An 18,819-nucleotide genomic window follows, 5' to 3' on the forward strand; every position below is an offset into this window, starting at 1 on the left:
ACCTCGCCCCACCATCATCAACAGACATCGCGTGCCCAAACAGAAGCTTTCCCCAAACATCGACACATTTTCCAACATGGCTACCACTACATGTCCGCACGTCAAAACCCTCCACCGACCACCTCCTCGACCCACCGACGCCGTGTACAAAGACGACTGCACGCTCTGCTTCGACAGCGTTGACGATGCTGCGGGAATCGACGTCTGCTTACACTGCTTCAACGGAGGCTGCGCCGGCGACAGAGCTCACGGTCCGCAGCACGCTCAGGATGCCGATCATCCTCTCGCCGTCAACATTCAGAGAACTCGCAAGCGGAAAGCACAGTCGGAGCGAGAAGACGGCCCTTCGCCCGCCAAAATCACTAAAGTCGAAGTGGTGGCTGAGACAAACGAGCAGAGATACGACACCAAGACGAATCTCAAGTGCTTCAAGTGTGGTCTGGATGGCATGGCACCGGAAGGGGATGTCGCCACTGTCGTGGCCGGCGTGATGAGCGCCAACACGTTTGCACAGCAGGAGGAGGTCAAGGCTTGGGAACTTGAACTGACCATTTGCGACCACACTGCCTTTCTCGAACAAGAGCCGGGGCGTCAGATTCCCAGCGGCGATCTGGGCCACTGTGGCGAATGCGACTTGAAGGAGAACTTGTGGATGTGCCTGACTTGTGGCAACCTGGGCTGCGGGAGACAACAGTTTGGAGGCGCACCCGGCAACAGCCACCAGGTCGGACATGCACAGTCGACCAAGCACCATGTGGCAGTCAAGCTGGGCTCCATCTCTGCTGATGGCAGCGCTGACATCTATTGCTACTCCTGCGATGAGGAGCGGAAAGACCCGAAGCTGGTTGAACACTTGGCACATTGGGGAGTCAATATTGCTGATCGCGAGAAGACGGAGAAGAGTCTGGGCGAGATGAATCTCACGTACAACCTCAACTACGACTTCTCCATGACCGATGCGGAAGGACGGCAGTTGAAGCCGTTGTTTGGACCTGGCCTGACCGGCTTGAAGAACATGGGCAACAGCTGCTATCTTGCTTCCGTGCTGCAAGCGCTGTTTGCCATGCCCGAGTTTGCCAAGCGCTACTACAGGCCCGAGGATGTTATGAGTACGGGCCCAATGGAGATCGCGAAGCCCGGGGAGGACCTCGAAGTACAGCTACGCAAGCTTGCCGACGGTCTCTTGTCGGGACGTTACAGCAGACCAGATGCAGACGTCCAGCAACCAGAACACCCAGACGAGCAGCCTCACCAAAAGGGCATCGCTCCAAGCATGCTGAAACAGATTGTGGGCAAGGGTCATGCCGAGTTCAGCAGTATGCGACAGCAAGATTCATTCGAGTTTCTACTTCACATATTAAAATTGGTGTCCCGCTCGCAGTCTAAAGCAGAAGAGCTGCAATATCCGCAGGTTTATGATCCAGTCGACGCGTTCCGGTTCTATATGGAGCAGAGGTTGCAATGCACGGGCTGCAAAAAGGTCAAGTACAGAACAGATGAGATGGAGAACATCAGTGTTGCTGTACCCATCAACCGGATAGCCAAGGCACCTCGCACTGTTTACGGTGGCGATTCACCCATGATTGACAGCGATCCAGGCACTGGCAAGGACATCGGTAAGACCGAATTTGAGCCTGTCACGCTCAAGCAATGCCTCGACGACTTCACCGCACCGGAGGTAGTAGATCTCGTATGCTCCAGCTGCAAGAACAAGACATTCACCAAGCAGAGTCTGTTCAAGACATTTCCCGTGATTCTGGCGGTCAATGCTCGACGGTTCGAGATTGTCAATTGGGTCCCGACCAAACAGGACGTGCCAGTCATTGTCGGCGATGATGTCTTCGATATGGAGATGTACCGCAGTAACCACGACCGGGCGCACGAGGAAGAATTGGTTGACCAAGATGATTCAAGCTCCAGTTCCACATTCCAGCCGAATCAGTCTGCCCTCGATATGCTGATGAGCATGGGATTCCCTCGAGTGCGATGTGAGAAGGCCTTGCAAGCTACTGGTAATTCAGACGCTGAAGTCGCTACTGCTTGGTTGTTTGAGCACATGGAAGATCCTGGCATCGACGATCCCATTAATGCGGCAGCTGCCCCGGTCGCTGACCCAGAGAAAATCAGTAATCTTTGTGGCATGGGCTTTGCTGAACCGCAAGCTCGTCAAGCGCTCAAGGAGACCAGTGGTGACATGGAACGTGCGGTGGACTGGTTGTTCAGTCATCCTGAAGCCACAGGTGACTTTGACGATGCCCCTGCAGCTGCTGCACCTGCGGTCGAGATTCCCAAAGACGATAAACCCGCAAAATTCTCTCTGCAAAGCATCGTGTGTCACAAGGGCAGCTCTATACACGCGGGTCATTACGTCGCCTTCGTCAAGAAGATGGCTGGTTGGGTTCTCTTCAACGACGAGAAAGTCGCGCTTGGCGGCGATGTGCAGGAAATGACCAAATTTGCCTACATCTACTTCTTTCGAAGACAAGGTGAAGAGGCCTAGGTGGCCAAACAGACGGGCACCTACCAGGGGGTCCGAACTTGGTATACGGGCAGAAACGGACAGCTCATTACTGTGGACGAAAGTGGGCGTGCTACGCTGTTTCACTAAGCCGTTTGGTAAAGGCCGATGCGCTGAGACTATGCGAGCACATTACAAAGTAGAAGGATTAGATGAGGGCATGGAACTATCACTTGCTGCTCTATACGACTAGACTCTCGCGACTATATCAGCAATCGTTATTGGAAGTATGTAACGAAAGCTCAGTCAATCGACTCATATCAGTCCTCTACTTCTGTTCTCTCGCTTATGTGTTTGAACATTGAATTCCATCTTCGCAGGAATTGTATTGAAGGCTACGCAGTGTAGTAGTTGTGGAGATATCACTGGACAGTTGGATAGAGGATAAGACACCCCACAAGGACGTACCTCATGAGACCAATACTTCGTGTACACGTGTACTTCCAACTCTCTTTCGACATCCGGCCGAATACAGAGGTACCTACCTCACTTCAGCATCAACGGAACAAACTCTCATGTATCGAAGGCCATGAAGACGAACAGCACAAAGGGGCGCACGACATACATACACACACACACACACACACACACACACGTCAAGCTGATCTCTAACAGTAATAAGTACTGGAGAAAAGAAGAAAAAACCCCCAACGACGGCGGCGACATCACGAGGGTTTCTTTTCGATTGGATTAAATGTTGTTGTTCATCATCAAAAGACGTTCACATTATATTTTTATCTCCACGTTCCCCCCATACCCCTCCTCCTCCTCCTAAGCTCCTCCTCCTAAGGTCGTCCTCGCAAGCTCGTCCTCCCAAGTGTTTGGTTTGAGTATTATTAAAAGCATTTCACAGGTCATTCATTACTAAGATTTGTTTTTTTTTCTCTTTACTTCATTCCTCCACCCACTGGGTAAGGCTCGAAGAAGAATGGTGGGTAGAGCTCGCATGAAGGAGGATCGGCCAATGGGCAAGTTGGCTGGTGAAAGAAAAGGAGTTAGCGAGATGGTTCGTTTCACACATCGATGGGAAGAGGGGGAGAAAGGAAGGGGAAGGGATGCCAAAAAAGAAAAAAAAATCATACCTCGATGCAAATCGCCTGCAGAGCGGGTTCAGCAGTCGCAGGAATAGCGACGGGTGCAGCACAGTTCATTCCAAAAGTGTCCAGCAAAGCTTTTCCGACAGTGGCGACATCGTCATCGGTGACACCGAAAGAGGCAGCGGATTTTCCGACGTTGGTGACGAACCAACCGACTTCGTGCTCGTCCAGAGCCATGAACTTGTGCACTTCGTACATGGAGGTTCGGCCGGGGTAGGGCTCGACGGTGGCGCCGAAGAGGGAGCATCCGAGAAGTCCGGCGAAGTAGGGGTAGAGGTGGGTTAGGAGGATGCTGATCACGAGGGAGGGGGAGGTTGTTAGTTGTTGTTGTTGGGATCGATCCAGGTCGAATCGATGAAAGGGAGGAAGAACTTACTATTGAGCGCTGTTGACGTCGTTGGCTGGGTAGCCCATCTTGATGGGGTCGGCACCTCCACCGTCGAGGAAGTTGACGGATACACCATAGAAGCCACCGGCGTTGGTGGATGCGAGGCCACCGGAGAAGTAGGGGAGCAAGTTGACGCCTTCGAAGTCTCCCTCACCCGGAGCGAGAATACCGGGGACGGCAATGAGAGATCCGGGGTTGGAGGTGTAGTTGCCAATGACGGCGGTGTTGACCACCAATGTCAGGAGGGCCTTTTGGTTGTCGGCAGTGTTGTCCTTGAGAAGTGCCACGGTGTCTGGACGGATCATACTGGATTAGCATGTGTTGTTGTTTTGTTGATCGACCGTTGGGTCTTATTGATATATCGATTCTTTGCTTACACTTGTCACAGAGCGACGGTGGCTCTGGGTCCGTCATCATATGTGGCACTGCGGCCACACTGAGCAGCGAGCTCAAGCCCAAGATGAACGTCTTCATGATTGATCTGTTGTTAACGCGTTTTTGACTCGTTTGGGATAGGAGACAAATGTGCGAAAAAAGTGGAAGAGCGTTGCGGAGAGGGAGGACAAAAAAAAGAGGAATCGATCCCAACGTGGCCACGGCCATCTAGACACTACTTATGGAGAGTGCGTGGTAACTGCAATCTGAGCCCTCCATCCATCGATGATGTGGTCGCAGACCAATCATGATCCACCCAGCAGTCAGCACCAACTCAAATGATTCCATATGCAGCGAGCGAGCGAGCAAGCAAGCAAGCAAGCGACTCCTCAATTCACCCAGCCAGTGCGTGCGTGGTGTTGGGAATAACAATGCAAGGGCCCTCCTCTTCCATGAACCAGCCATGGCCTGTCCCCATCACAAGTCATGAATCATTAAAATGAGGGTTTTGCCCACTTGCCCAGTCCAGTCAACTGATGTACATTGTCACCTGTACATACAGTACATACCATACCTGTTCGTCCATTCTCCTCCTTCTCCTCCTCAGCATCCAATCGCCATCCCCCATTTTCGTTTCCCGCCCCACCCTGGCTCTGCACGTTGCTACCGTACAACTTCGTATCTTCACATCCAGGTCCAAAGCCATTAAGCATGCATTTAAACATACCTGGCAGCTGTCAGGGGAGGGGGATTTCCACAAATCAAATTCATTCGTTTCGTAAGCATCGCCATGGTTCTAGGGAATTGCGCCTCACTCGGAAAATCAGCTTTCCGGGCAAAGTCAGACTGATGCTGATTGTTACGTAGAGAACAGACAGGCAACAGACGAAAGACAGATAGGAACGTGCATCTGCCGGTCTCGGGTTTTTTGGTTGGAGCTAAGGAGGGAATGAAGGGGAGAAGAAGAGGAAGAAATACGACGGCTTCGGTTCGGAAGGTTTTTTGGGAGAAAGTTCGAGTTTTTTGGACTGGCATGATTGATGTTTTTTTTTATGATGACTTATTCGTGATCAATGATTGGACTGACTGACTGACTGTGTCTTTTGTGATTGACGTCGACGACGACCGAACGACCGACGAGGATGGACGATTAGAATATTAGTTACCTAGTTCTGATAGCCCCTGGTACCTGGAGGCCCAAGAAAAGGTAAATGGGGATATGCTTTTAGAGCCGTGATGAGGGAGCACCCTTACAAACAGTGATATTCCATGTTTCTCTCGGGCACTGCTGCCGCTTGCATTCGACAAGACTCTCTCCTCGCTTTTTTGTATCAACTTTTTTCTTCACTTGTTATAACAAAGACAATCAATTCAACGCCCCAAAACAAATACCTACGGGTGTATTATCTAATCACCTTCTTCTATTACCTTCCACCTCCTCCTCTTCCTCTATATCCACCCCAATTCCTCCAGTCCAAACCCACAAACAACCAATTTAAACTTCTCGGCGAGAACACCCCCCCCCCCAGTCAACCAACCCTCCATATCCATGCTCATCCATGCTCATCCATGCTCATCCATCCATTGATGATTCCATTTCATACATTTCATCCATTTCATCCATTTCTTCCAGGCTCCCCCCCAGCTTGTTCAAAATACAACCTTTTTTGACAAGCAAGGCCCAGAAGATCTTTTGTTTTGTCTACGATAGGAAATCCAGACATCTCATTACTGCCCGCTTTGGTGAGTTGATGATTTCATGAGTCTATGATTTCATCATCTCTTGCTTGTGTACAGGGACGGTGCACGGTGGTAAGGTAGGTGGGTAGCTTTGTATCTGGAAAACTCATTTTACTGGAGATTTTGTTTTTGGTATTTTGATTTCTTGGATAGATTGAACAGTTGAATAGATGAATGGAATGGTAAGGTAGGGGAGAAGCTTTATTCGAAAAGTAGAGTCGATCACAATAAAAACAATCATTTCGTGTCTGGACATGAAAATCGTCAAGTGAGAATGTATACAGTTACACAACTTACACCGTTGCCTCTGTATGTAGCATTCTGGTATCTGGTATCTGGTATCTGGTATCTACAGTACATGTAGTATCTGCATCTTCCTTGCATCTCCCCTCGTTCCCTCGCTTACTTGCTTGCTTACTTGCCTGCTTACTTGCTTGCTTGTCTGCTTGGAACTGAGAATGCGATGATGAGAGCCCTGCAACGGGAGGGATGGTCGTTTTTGGGTAGCTATCTACTGTACTGTATGATGAATACACAGATGCAGTAGATAGCTACCCCCTGAGACCTTCGATCGTCACGATTGTTGTTGTTGTTTGCAGGTTGTTTGTTTATCTAGGGGGGCGGGGGACATTTTGTGGCAATCTCGTATGTTTGCTCGGGTTTAGTAGGTCTGTTTTGTTTTCTTCCTCTTTCCCTTCCTCTCACGCACAGCTACAACTCATGCAATCATTATATTAGCCTCAACAATCGCCAATCCATTTTGAAGTAGAGTCGGTTCTAGAGGTATTAACACTACCTACTCTACTACTCTACTACTCTACTACTCTAGCTCTCGATCCTCTTTTCCGAAAGTATTTATATACCTAGGTATACATGTATACGCTAGCTAGTATGCTTACAGTACAAACTACAAAGAAGACTATAGGCGAGCGAATGTACAAGGCTACTTACTAGCCAATTTCACTTTCCCTTGCCCTTGTCTACCTACTTGTAGGTAGGCAACTAATATTCGCAATATTAAGAATCCTCGAGCTATATAATGACAGAGGAGAAAGAGGAAGAGGAAGAGAAAGAGGCTAGAGCTTCTATACAGTTTGAAATATCCTTCTATAGGTAAGATAGGCAGAGGGAAGTTATGATAGCGGTATGTTTCCATCGAGTGTTCAGAACGGGGATGAGAAAGGGGGAAGGGTAGTAGCCGTTTCAACAATTGGTCGACTGACTGACTGACTGACTTATTGGCAGAAAACAGCATTCTATTATTTTGTTCCTCGTATCACTGACTATCAACCTCTCAATATCCACAACATATTCTTTTTCTTGCAATGTTGTTTCTTGATCCTGTTATTTTCGTATCCTTTTGTCGAATTACTGCAACTTCAAATTCTCCTCATTCAACGTCCCATATAACCTCTCGACTTCCTCGCCCACCACTTCGATATCCTTGGCCAGCTGTCCCGTCACCAGCACATAGGCATACAACATTTCGTAATCCTGCTCCTGCGTCAAGGTGCGTCCCTGCTCTGTCCTTCGGAACTCGGAAATTTTCGCCAATAATCGATCTCTCGTGTCGTCGATGCTCGGTAACACATCATTAAGCGGGTATTCGAGTTTGATACTACTCGCCAGCACGGTAAAGAGATGGGAGATGCGTGCGGACAGGGCGAATCGTTCGGGACGAGTGTATAGGAGGACCGCGGCTTCGCCGGGCGTGGCCTGGAGGTTCTTGGAAATGACGACGTTCATGGCGTGAAAGGCATCGAGCATTCGTCCCGCACGGTCGAGCATATTCCCAATCGGTTTATCTGGAAACGGCCCCTGGAATTCGAATTCCGAAGACGCGGCTTTGCGCAAGCTTCGCAGATTTGCGAGGAAGGAGACGAGTTCGGCTTCTTCTCGTATATCCATGTATGCTGATGCGGGTTCGCCGAGGAGCGACATTGCCAAGGGGTCGCGCTTCCAAATGAGACCCATGCGGAGCCAGAGGACACAGAGACCTTCGCGGAGCTTGTGACGGGCGGAGATGGGTGAGATCCAGCGACAGACGATGATTGCCCAGATCGTGCCCACAGTCACCGATACCGTGCGGTGGAGGACGATTTCCCAGATGGCGGGGTCGATGCCGCCTTCATCGTCGTCGTTGTCGTTGTCATTGATGGACAGACTGTAGGAGTATAACGCGCTAAGGTTGTATGTGAGGATGATGAATCTTCCCATGGGGCCGTTATCTTGCCCGACAATGACGTAGAAGCCGTATAGAGACATGAGCCAGCCAAAGAAGGCGAGGAGGAACGGGTTTGCGACTCCGCCGTGATTGGACATCAGCCATGCGATGATTGCGCACCCTGCTCCGATGATTGTGCCCCAGATTCGGTTGAAGCCGGTGGTGTTGGTGGCGCCCACTGTCATGGAGCAGACAACCATGTAGGAGACCAGTCCCCATTCTCCTCGCCAGTGAAGGAAGAAAGGGCGGGATTCAGGGAGAAAGGCAGGGAGAGCGTAGAGAGCTGCTCCGAGACCGACTTTGATAGCGAAGCGTGTATCGTCTCTTCTCAGCCAGCGAAAAGCTCTATAAATACTATAATACCAAGGCTGATGTCGTGTATAGTTTTCTGCGCTGATGATGAAGCGATCAGCTTTGCGTATATCCTCCGGAATATGATACCCACCATCGGGCTCTTCGTTGTGCTCTGGATATGTGCTCGTCCGAGGGGTAAAGGAGTCTCCAGAAGATTTCCGGTCTTTGCGCCAAAACTTGAGCCAGTTCCAGCTTGTTCTTTGCGACTCCATTTCCGCTTTGAGATCATCGAGGACATCGAGATAGTGCAGCACATCTTCTGCAAAGTCTAGTAATGCGAAGGAGAAGTGTCCACAGCACGCCGATACCTCTTCGATATCAGCCAATACCTCTTCTGGTTTTCTGTCGAAGAGCGTGTCGTGCTTACGCGGTAGCCTCCTGTCAACAGGGGAGTTGTTTCCAGGAGTGTGCGTCCTGGTTGAGAACGAACTCTTGCCACCGTGTTGGGCATTGATCGCGGCGCTGATAGCCCGATTCTGGTACAATGCCGAAAGCGCCCTTGTTCGCTCTTCGCGATACAGCTCTACAGCATGTCTCAGACTGCCATGGAATTGCTCACTGACAGCTACTTCGAGATCTCGTACAGCCCATGGATTCCAGCTCGGCTCTCTGCTTTCATAGAATGGCAGTTCGTCCAATGTCTGCTTCAATGTATAGACCAAAGATTTGATAGGTGGACCTAACTGACTGATGAATGCCACGAACATGTCTCCAGGACTCTTGGCTAGATGTCCAGAAGGTGTGTGCAACGCGTAGTCTCGTTCAGAGTAGTCTGTATACGACGAATAGGGCGTTCCGGTTCCACTAGGAGTGACAAAGTATCCGTTCGTGCCGTTCGTGCCATGGGACAGGCTCGTCGTGGATGACTTACGTTGCGGCCGTGGCGTGCTATCTTCGCTACTAAGCGAGCCATTTTCTGGTATCTCGTTGATCACGTCCAGGTTTCTCGAATTCTGTGTTTGTGGCTCCAGAGCGGGGCTTTGTATTGGACTCATGATCCAAGTCTCGTTGTCTACAGGGCTCTGTGATCTTCCATTCATCGCAACTGTCGGCTGCTCGTTAAGAAACGCAAACTGTGCAAGTGCAGCACTCCTCAGTCCTCCTAGGTCCTGTGAGAGTCCAGCAAGACACTGCACAACTTTCGCTTCGACAGCATGGAGTCTCTCGTTTCCTAAAACATAGTGCTCCTTCTTTGCCTCATTCAGATTCTTTTTCATGGTGTTCAGGCTCGATAGATGCTCCTTGGCCAGAGTCTTGAAGTACTCGTCTTCCAGGTCCTGTTCCCTGCCATGCAAGAATGCTCGCGCAATAGAGATGAGCATCTCGCCCAGCAGGTCTGTATTCTTCTCCATCTGCTCCGATAACTTCTTCCTCGCCAACGTCGGAAACAAGACAACATTGACAACACTTGCGATAAAGATGCCCAGAATCACCATGCCCAATACTTGGCTGACTCTCTCATAAGAGAAAGCTCCAGCTTGTATCGAACCTTCTCTCAGTAGAATAGTGATGCTTCCCAGCGAAGCCAGAGAAATCGCAACATTGACAAGCGGGTTCCCGAGTTGCTGCTTCACATACGCCATCAGACCAAATCCTCCAGCCACGAAGATGATCAAGACAATGGCGTGTCCGACCATGATCATATTTTGATGTGCGAAGAAGATGCTCACGCCCATACTGGCGAAGCTGAGAAAAGCGGCATAGAGGAATCCCAAAAGTGCGAGAAGAGTTGCTTCGTGCATACTTCCCACTGTTCGCGCAGCGTGGAAGTAGACGGTAACGGTGGCGACCATATGCTTCGAGTCCTGTTTATCGCCGAAGAATTTCGCGATACTCGGGATCAGAGTGGCCATGGAACCGAGCAGGTAGCCGATGGAACATTTGAAGATGCCTTTGCCAGTCGGACTGATGGCGAAAGCATACAGCTGTTGCGCACGGTCTTGGACAACATCCTGAAGCTGTTGAAGTAGTGTAGGTTCTTGATAATCGCGGTCATCCTCAGCAAGACGGATTCCATTTTGAGTCAAGAGGGGACGAGTGTGCTCGCCATAGTCCTGGGACATGCGCGCAGAGGCATCTCGAAGGGTGAAGACGCGTTTGCTGCGTTCGCCAGTCTTAGGGAGGATGAATGAGGCTCTGCGAAGCTGTATGTCGTCGTCAGTTGGCACTCTACGCCCTCCCGTCATCTTCATGATATTCAGGTTGTCTCAATCATTGTGATGTCGGTTGGTGGTGGTTCATTCACGCGGAAGCGGTGCTGGTGGCGGAGCTGGCACCAAGGTACCTCTTACCACCCAGGAGGTACATGTATATGGACAAGGATGATGGAGACTGGAGCTTACATACTTTGCGGCCGAAGCGTGACAGGCGTCGCGTCTCTCTGCTGTTGGCGTCGCGAGCCATCTCTGCCCGGTGTCACTGCTGCCAAGACATGGGAATAGTCATCATGGTTCATCAGATACATGGATGGGGGGCCTGGAGTACATCATGATGATAGGTATCTGTATTGTGAAAGAGGATGAGCGTGGAGAGTGGCAGCAGAAGGCCAGAACATGATGGACGCCATCATGGCCACATCGAATCGTGGCGTCCAAGGAGCGCTTGGCATGCAGGTATCGAAACATAGGTCCAGTCGTTGCGAGCACGGCATGGTCACGAGCACGCTAGAGCATGTCGCTTCGACACATAGGCAACTAAAGGTAAGGTATAGGAAGAATAATATGTGGATGCTCATGTAATGGTGTGCACAAAACAACATATTGGTACGCATCTGCCGCCCATGCTATGCCATCTAGTCACACGACTCGGGTGTATTATCGGCCTCCTCTCCGCTGCCGCCCTTCCAGTGGCTGGCTATCCTGTGTTTTTGGTGTTACAATCATCGATCTCCCCAACTGACGCTCGTGACAGCTGTTGGCGGAATCGCAGTAGACGTAATAGCATAGCTGCCTGGGTCACAATACGAGCTCACATGTACAGCACTGCAAGTCTCACCACCCCAGGACCTTTGTGGTATAATTGATTCTTCAGACGTACTCTTACACCAAACACCGTACGCCTCGCTATGCTCATATCATCCGCTTTTGCACTCTCCCTACTTTCGTCTTGTGTTCAGACATCTTCGTATCACGTGCTACCTCAGATGGCCCATCTGTAAGAAGCATACCGCCCAGCAGTTTCCGACTTCCTAATGATCTTCACAACCTGACTTCTCCGCAAACCCAGATACCTCGCCATCGGATCGTCCACTCGGATTCTCGGCAGCTGTGTCTCCTTCAATCTGTATCGCTCAAGCAGACCACGCTTCTCCTCCTGACTCAGCGGAATGTGCTTGGGCACCAACTCGTGCTTGGAGATGTTGACGAGCAGATCTTCCTCCCTGAAGATTTCCATGACCGTCGGTAGTACACTGGGGATGATCTTGAGCGCAGCAGACGTGGGCGCGACCTGCGACACATAGATGCCAGTGTAGTAGTTCTTTTCCGACAGTTCTTGGGCGAACTGCTTGAGGTGTTTGATGCCCACAGAAGTCTCATTGGCGAACTCGACGTGGATAGTGCCAATCTCAGGCTCTTTCTCAGGCTGGCCAGGGCGTGTGATGGGAGTGTATCGTTTGATCATGGCTTCGGAGGGACGCGCGGTGAAGGCCATTTTCGTTCGTTGAGGTGTGCCCTGCTCGTCGGCATATTGAGCTCGAAATTCGTCGAGGGATATGTTGCATTCTTCGTCGGTGAGTTCGTATCCCTGCGCATGTCAGTACTGAGGTGGATGTCGCTGGTGGTGCAATGGCAAAAGTGTAGATGCGTACTCGATCCTGGCACATCTGTTTCGTGGTCCGAAGAACGCGCCACAGGCGAGAACTACATGGCGCTATCAGCAGGAGGCAACAAAAGCAAGTCTTGGGTATGCTTACAGCTCAGACATGTTGGCGCCGGTACGGTGGGTTTTGTGGTGGTGGTAGCCGTCGTCGTCAAGATGGATGGCTGTTCTGTGACTTCTGTGAGAAAGTCCTCTAGCCTCCTGTAGGGCAGATCACGCTAGTCTAGCATCCGGCAGTGGCTTCCGAAGCGTGGCGGTGGAGACGACCCTGGTCCAGTGGATGGAAGCTGGGCTGGAAGCTGGAAGCGAGGCTGAAGCAAAGGTCGCGGTATTGGCGGTGCAATGCAGTAACTTGGACTGAGCAGAGTCGTACACTGCATGTGTCATTCTTAGCTAGGTACCTACCTACCTACCTTCCTGTCGATACCCTTCTGGGCCACCATATTCCCCTCCGCCCCGCCCGCCGCCGAACGAGTCTCCGCGGAGAACACCAACCAGGACACGTCCATGTCGGCGAGTGTGCACTGGGCAGCACGGATCCGGGCACAGCACGATCACACGACACGACACGATTACACGGCGCAACCCGACACGACCCAACAGATGTTACATGCTGCAGCGAGGCAAGCAGGCAGCCACGCAGGCACGCGCGGGAACAGAGAGCTACCAAGGTACCTTGGGCTAGGATAGACGAGGCGAGCCATCTCTACACCAGGCAAGGCAGGACAGAGCAGAGCAAGGCAGGGCAGGGCAGATCAGCATAGGGAAGAGCTGCGGAGATGGATTCCAACTCGCTCAAACTGCTGTCGGACAAGTTCTACGACAAGAGGAAAGCAGGAGCGCTCGAGTGAGTCCTCGTGGACCTTACCATCCCTCACCTTGCCCTCTTCACATACACACACACTACATCCACTTAACACCACATCCACACGGAAATGCCCTTCCGGAAGCTTGCTCCCCATTCAATATGGCCGTAGCCTTCTTGAAAGCCGTGCGGAGCAGCTCGAGTCGGCCCAGGTCGACGGACTGCCCATACCATGACGACTACGATGTGGACATTCGTGGCACAGACAAACATGTATTGACCCAGCACGCTTGCAGGCTCGAAACGGTTATCCGCGCCGCCCTTGCCGAACAGAACCACGAGAGAATCGGCAAGATTGTGTGGCAGCTCTGTCACGACTATGCTTATGCCGTTCATCAGCCACATGCCCGCAATGGAGGCCTCATAGGTTTGGCCGCCGCTGCCATAGCGTTGGGAGCCGTGAGTCACGCATGCTCCATGCCCCTTCCCCCTCCTTCTCCCTTGACAACATGACTGATGATGTGTCGAACAGGAAGTTGCACGCTACCTGAAAGAGATAGTACCTCCAGTGCTGGCATGCTTCTCCGACCAAGATGCGAGAGTCAGATATTATGCTTGCGAGAGCATGTATAACATTGCCAAAGTCGCCAAGGGCGAAATCCTCATCTACTTTAATGACGTCTTTGATGCCCTCAGCAAACTCGCTGCCGACACCGAGCTGTCTGTCAAGAATGGCGCCGAGCTGCTCGATCGATTAATCAAGGATATCGTCTCCGAGTCGGCTGCAACATACACATCGGTACTGCTCACCGAAGGCAAGGAATCCGCCGAACTCACTCCAGATCAAAGTGTCGACATCCCCCAAGCCTTCAACCTGGCCAAGTTCATTCCCCTACTTCAAGAGCGCATCAATGTACAAAATCCTTGGGCACGAACATTCCTGGTACAATGGATTCTGCTGCTAGACTCAATTCCCGACCTGGAATTGGTATCTTACTTGCCCTGTTTTCTCGAAGGTCTGTTGACATTTCTCGGCGACGGCGCTGCAGACGTTCATAACACGACCAAGGAGGTACTGAAGAGATTTCTGAAGGAAATTGGGAAGATTGCCGAAGTGAAGCAGAATGTGGCCGAGAGCAGAAAAAGCCGAGACGATCATGAGCTTGACAGGAAGGCAAGCGTTGCAAGCGATGCCGTGGAAGATCCGACAAGCGACGTGGAGGAACCCGAAGCGGATCCTGCGCAGAGTCGCGAGAGTAGAGAGAATGGCGAAACCCTCGCGACAGAGACGCCCGACATCGCTGTAGGTGAAGAAGATGCAATCGGAGATGGCGCCTCCTCTTTCACTGCCGCAGACGGGGAGGATGCAGAGGGCCCAAGTGCCGAGGACGAGTGGATCCCAGGACAGGATGTGCAGATTGACTATCCAAGAATCACGGCAATACTGGTCGACTTCTTAGCCCGGTCAAGAGAGGAGGCAGTGCAGCTTACATGTCTGAACTGGATCGGGACCTTCCTCGAAATCTGTCCTGAGGACATCCTCCCTTTTACACCAGCTCTCCTGCAGCAATTACTGCCTGCGCTGTCGCACGACAATGACCACGTCAGCGACGAAGCGAAGAGGGTTAACAATGAGCTCATGAGATACATCATGTCTCTTCCTGATGATCCAACACGAGCACACGGCGGAAGTGTGGAGCAGCCGCTACAAACTTCGACTCCAGCTGCAACAGTCGCCAACGCCACCAGCGGGATGCGAGCATTGAGGGATAATGCAGGCGATGTAAAGAGAGAGTCCCTGAGTGGTAGAGCGGCTCGTAGAACGCCAGAGGTTCCGGAGTCTAGGACGCCCGACGTCGCCACTCCCGAGCCGCCGGTTGAAGATGCTGAAGTTGTGGATGCTCACCCGGACCTCGACTACGAAGCCGCCGTGAGTGCACTGACGTTGCAATTTTTGCATGAGCATGAAGCCACCAGAGTGGCCGCACTGGCGTGGTTGATCATGCTGCATCGCAAGTCACCGAGAAAGATCCTGGCCATCCAAGATGCGACATTTCCTGCACTCCTGAAGACGCTTAGTGATCCTGCAGAAGCTGTCGTCACTCGCGATCTTTTGCTTCTATCCGAAATCAGCAAGAGTAGTGACCAGAGTTACTTCACTTCATTCATGGTTAATCTCCTGAAGCTCTTCGAGACTGACCGCCGGCTACTGGAGTCCAGAGGCAACCTCATTATACGGCAGTTGTGTCTCTCCCTGTCGGCAGAACGCATCTTCAGGACCATGGCAGATTGTCTGGAAAACGATGAGGATGATGTCGAGTTTGCATCTATCATGGTGCAGAATCTGAACAATAACCTCATTACTGCGCCTGAGCTTGGTGAGCTGCGCCGACGACTGAGAAACCTCGATAGCAAGGATGGACAGAGCTTCTTCACAGTCCTGTTCAAGGCATGGTGCCACAACGCAGTCGCCACATTCTCGTTGTGTTTGTTAGCGCAAGCCTACGAACAGGCGTACAACCTACTGCTCATCTTTTCCGAGATTGAGATGACAGTAAACATGCTTATTCAGATCGACAAGCTGGTGCAGCTTCTTGAATCGCCCGTGTTTACATACCTGCGCATGCAACTCCTTGAGCCCGAGCGACATCCCAACTTGTACAAATGCTTGTATGGCCTACTCATGCTTTTACCACAGAGTAGTGCTTTCGCGGCACTCAAGAACAGATTGAACAGTGTGTCGGCGATAGGCTACCTCCACATCCGCGATCGCTCAGGACCTCCAGTCCCAGCCGCAAGCAATCTCAGCAACTTCGGGGAACGCAATCGGCTCAAGAATCGTGAAGATGGTGGTGGTATCAAGTGGACTGAACTTCTGGAGAAGTTCAAGGCTACACAAGAGAAGGTCAGACGTTCACAGAGACGACAGCTCATCAACCAGCACGGCCTTGAAGACGCAGCGGCTCCACTCAAGGAACCGGTGAAGACGCTTCAGCCTCCTGCACCTCAGCCGAAGCCCGACCACCTCCAGCAGCCTGCCGCTCGCCCTGCCCCAGGAGCTCCAACGGGCCATCAGCGAAATAAGAGTAGTCTCGGCACCCTTGGTAGTAGACTTACAGGCAGTCGAGGCGCCGCAAAGAGCAAGAAGTAGAGCTCTCGAGCCTCAAGCGCTGCGTTCCAGTCTGTCCGACAAGTCTTTGTGGACTTTGTCCAGGACAGTGAAACTGGCGACAATGCTGTCGCTGAAACAAGCGGTGGCAAATTCTCCCCTGGAAGACTGAGGTCGGATGATTCGTGGCAGACTTTCTCTTCTGCCAGGGCACAAGGGTCCTCCGAGGACAGTAGCGGATATGTGCATTTTCCAGATCAGCTTACGCCAGATTCTGTCTCTGGTGCCAACCGTGATTCCCCAAAGGTTGAGCTTGGACCTGTTCCGGTCAAGTCTGCCAAAGGTAAAGAGAAGATTAGCAGACAGATTGATAGTGATGAAGAGGAAGCATTGAGGAACGACAGTACTTGCGACCCAAAGCCGACGAAGAAAGCACATCATACACCCCATTGCTCCGTTGACTGAGCCCATTGCCCTTAGGCTGGCCGGGAGGTGGGCAGTTTGGTGCTTTCGTCATTCTTGGTACAGCGCGGCGCTCTTGGGAACTGGTGGTGACATTGGCATAGCGATGGAATTGGGTTCCGGATGCATACATGAAGTATAAGAGCATCATATAACAGTCGTGCTTGCATCATCAGAGCGTCCTCTCGGGACAAGATTGTACTTATTACAGTAATGAGCAGGTAACACACGCGAGAAGCACATTACATAATTAATGCCAATGATTACGAAATGATCTCGTACATACGTTGTGTAGACCCCTTTCTCTTTCCCTAAGGTACTCTACTTCCTCCTTCTCAAATTGTACCTCCTGGCACCGATCGTGGCAGCAGTGTCACTAGTAGTAGTAGCGCTATTGGTCATCTTTGTCCCTGATGCTGCTGCTGCTGTAACAGGCTTCCCCTTCTTCATCACCCTGCCCGCAGAAACTCCGCCTCCCACTTTCTTCTTGCTACCATCATTACTACTCCCCGTCTTTTTGACTGTCTTCTTCTTTTTCTTCTCAGTCTTTGTCTTTTGCATTTTCTTCTTTTTCTCCTGTGACTGACCCTGGGACTGCAAACTCCTTTTTGAAACAGGATAAGGAGAAGAAGGAGGAGGAGGAGGATGAGATAACCGACCCTTTTCCTTCTCAGAGATACGGGTATTGCCCCTTTTGTTCTTCTTCATGTTATTCAGAAACATGAGGTTAGCTTCGGGGTTAAATTTGGTGATGAGGGCGCGTAGTGCGTCGTCGTCATCAGAGGTAGTTTCGTCGTTGCTCGGGGAGGAGCAGGAGGAGTGAGGGAAGAAGAAGTATTGCTGTAAAGCCGGGGCAAAGTTGAGAAGTCTAGTTTCGGCGGAGAGGTTACGGAAAGTTTGCTCGAAAATGGTTTCTGCGACTTTGGGGTTTGAGGTTTCGCCGAGGAGTTTGCGGAATTGCATCATGAGGTCTTCGTGTTCGAAGCCTTGGAGGGAGAATTCGTGGAAGAGTTGTTGCCATCGTGGTGGAAGGTGTTGTTGTTGTTTTTGTTGTTGTTGATGCTGCTGCGGTGCGGGAGGCATATTGTTTGAGCCGAGAGATGCAGTGAATCGAGAGATTTCTTCGACGGACTTTGTTGCGGCGCGGAGGATGAGATGGCCATATTCTGAGACGAGCGAGGCTGATCGTTCTTTGGTCAATTTTCCGGGTACCCACGTTCCTGCTACCTTGCACACGTGGAAATAGGCAGATATGAGCAGCCATGCTGAGAGTAGATTGCCTCCAGTTGCTGCAATGGTGGCGAATTGTTCGCCAAACACTTCCACTATGTCGTTGTTCTCCGCTGTGACCTCAGCAACATCATTCTCATACTCGACCCAGTCGTACGGAGTTGGGTAGGCTTCGTCGATAGGAGAGGTATCTGCTCCCAAATCTTCAATGTTGACCAGAGTTGCGATGTCTTCCACCTCGTTCATCACAGAATCAATGTATGGTGTGTGAAAACTTGCGAATAAGGGGTTATTCTGGCGTTTTCGAAAGAGCTCAATGTCTTCATCAATCAAATCCTCATCCGAGAAACTTCTCTCTTCTCTCAGATCCAATTCCTCGATTGTCGTGTTTTCCTCCTCAGATGAGAAGTCGCTCTCGACGCTAGACTGCAGATCTTCATTGACCGTGTCTTCAAAGATGAAGTTTTCGCCATTGATGATAGACTCGAGCTCCTCCATTGCTGCCTCTCCGGCAATCATGTCGGCCTTGATACCCATCGTCTTGAGTGTATGGTATGTTGTAGTTGAACAGCAAAAGACCGCAGCTGGCCGTCTTGACTAAGAGTTTACCTTATGCACAAAGAGATTATCTGTGTTGTCGCCGGATCCGGCGATTCCATCGCACTTGAGATCGCCATGGTGGTGACAAAGAAGTTCCG

The 18,819-nt window shown here is 51.2% G+C and overlaps 6 protein-coding genes across 6 annotated transcripts; 2 read left to right on the forward strand and 4 right to left on the reverse strand.

Annotated features, from left to right (window-relative positions):
* Positions 1-54: 54 nt before the first annotated feature.
* On the forward strand, positions 55-2,922 carry SEPMUDRAFT_149150 (ubiquitin carboxyl-terminal hydrolase 14). Its single transcript, XM_016905373.1, has one exon. It carries the CDS (start codon positions 77-79, stop codon positions 2,498-2,500), a length of 2,424 nt encoding a protein of 807 aa, XP_016760612.1. The 5' UTR covers positions 55-76; the 3' UTR covers positions 2,501-2,922.
* A 483-nt stretch (positions 2,923-3,405) lies between these two features.
* On the reverse strand, positions 3,406-4,308 carry SEPMUDRAFT_108006 (uncharacterized protein; the record flags this gene model as incomplete). The annotated part of the gene is made up of 3 exons (XM_016900712.1): positions 3,406-3,495; positions 3,601-3,907; positions 3,992-4,308. 3 exons carry the CDS (start codon positions 4,306-4,308, stop codon positions 3,406-3,408), a joined length of 714 nt encoding a protein of 237 aa, XP_016760613.1.
* Positions 4,309-7,360: 3,052 nt separating this feature from the next.
* On the reverse strand, positions 7,361-11,115 carry SEPMUDRAFT_85548 (uncharacterized protein). The gene is made up of 2 exons (XM_016910388.1): positions 11,043-11,115; positions 7,361-10,840 (listed from the first exon to the last, which is right to left on the reverse strand). Exons 1-2 carry the CDS (start codon positions 11,097-11,099, stop codon positions 7,487-7,489), a joined length of 3,411 nt encoding a protein of 1,136 aa, XP_016760614.1. The 5' UTR covers positions 11,100-11,115; the 3' UTR covers positions 7,361-7,486.
* A 362-nt stretch (positions 11,116-11,477) lies between these two features.
* SEPMUDRAFT_149152 (RNA polymerase subunit) lies at positions 11,478-12,574 on the reverse strand. The gene has a single exon (XM_016905374.1). The coding sequence runs from the start codon at positions 12,345-12,347 to the stop codon at positions 11,835-11,837; it is 513 nt and encodes a 170-aa protein (XP_016760615.1). The 5' UTR covers positions 12,348-12,574; the 3' UTR covers positions 11,478-11,834.
* A 362-nt stretch (positions 12,575-12,936) lies between these two features.
* Positions 12,937-17,166, forward strand: SEPMUDRAFT_149153 (vacuole-associated enzyme activator complex component). Its single transcript, XM_016905375.1, has 3 exons — positions 12,937-13,362; positions 13,617-13,779; positions 13,853-17,166. The coding sequence occupies exons 1-3, from the start codon at positions 13,295-13,297 to the stop codon at positions 16,469-16,471; spliced, it is 2,850 nt and encodes a 949-aa protein (XP_016760616.1). The 5' UTR covers positions 12,937-13,294; the 3' UTR covers positions 16,472-17,166.
* Positions 17,167-17,212: 46 nt separating this feature from the next.
* On the reverse strand, positions 17,213-18,743 carry SEPMUDRAFT_133233 (uncharacterized protein; the record flags this gene model as incomplete). Its single annotated transcript, XM_016902551.1, has 1 exon — positions 17,213-18,743. The coding sequence occupies exon 1, from the start codon at positions 18,656-18,658 to the stop codon at positions 17,213-17,215; it is 1,446 nt and encodes a 481-aa protein (XP_016760617.1). The 5' UTR covers positions 18,659-18,743.
* Between the last annotated feature and the right edge of the window lie 76 nt (positions 18,744-18,819).

This window comes from Sphaerulina musiva (assembly GCF_000320565.1).
Source record: "Sphaerulina musiva SO2202 unplaced genomic scaffold SEPMUscaffold_5, whole genome shotgun sequence".
Classification (NCBI taxonomy): Eukaryota; Fungi; Ascomycota; class Dothideomycetes; order Mycosphaerellales; family Mycosphaerellaceae; genus Sphaerulina; species Sphaerulina musiva.

Excerpts from the sequence above, each read along its gene's own strand:
- SEPMUDRAFT_149150 (XM_016905373.1), top strand. The coding sequence starts at position 77 with ATGGCTACCACTACATGTCCGCACGTCAAAACCCTCCACCGACCACCT.
- SEPMUDRAFT_85548 (XM_016910388.1), bottom strand. The coding sequence starts at position 11,099 with ATGGCTCGCGACGCCAACAGCAGAGAGACGCGACGCCTGTCACGCTTC. Across the intron at positions 10,841-11,042 it reads TGTCACGCTTCGGCCGCAAA|CTTCGCAGAGCCTCATTCAT; the intron begins GTATGTAAGCTC and ends GACGACATACAG.
- SEPMUDRAFT_149152 (XM_016905374.1), bottom strand. The coding sequence starts at position 12,347 with ATGGCCTTCACCGCGCGTCCCTCCGAAGCCATGATCAAACGATACACT.
- SEPMUDRAFT_149153 (XM_016905375.1), top strand. The coding sequence starts at position 13,295 with ATGGATTCCAACTCGCTCAAACTGCTGTCGGACAAGTTCTACGACAAG. Across the intron at positions 13,363-13,616 it reads AGGAAAGCAGGAGCGCTCGA|GCTCGAAACGGTTATCCGCG; the intron begins GTGAGTCCTCGT and ends GCACGCTTGCAG. Across the intron at positions 13,780-13,852 it reads CTGCCATAGCGTTGGGAGCC|GAAGTTGCACGCTACCTGAA; the intron begins GTGAGTCACGCA and ends TGTGTCGAACAG.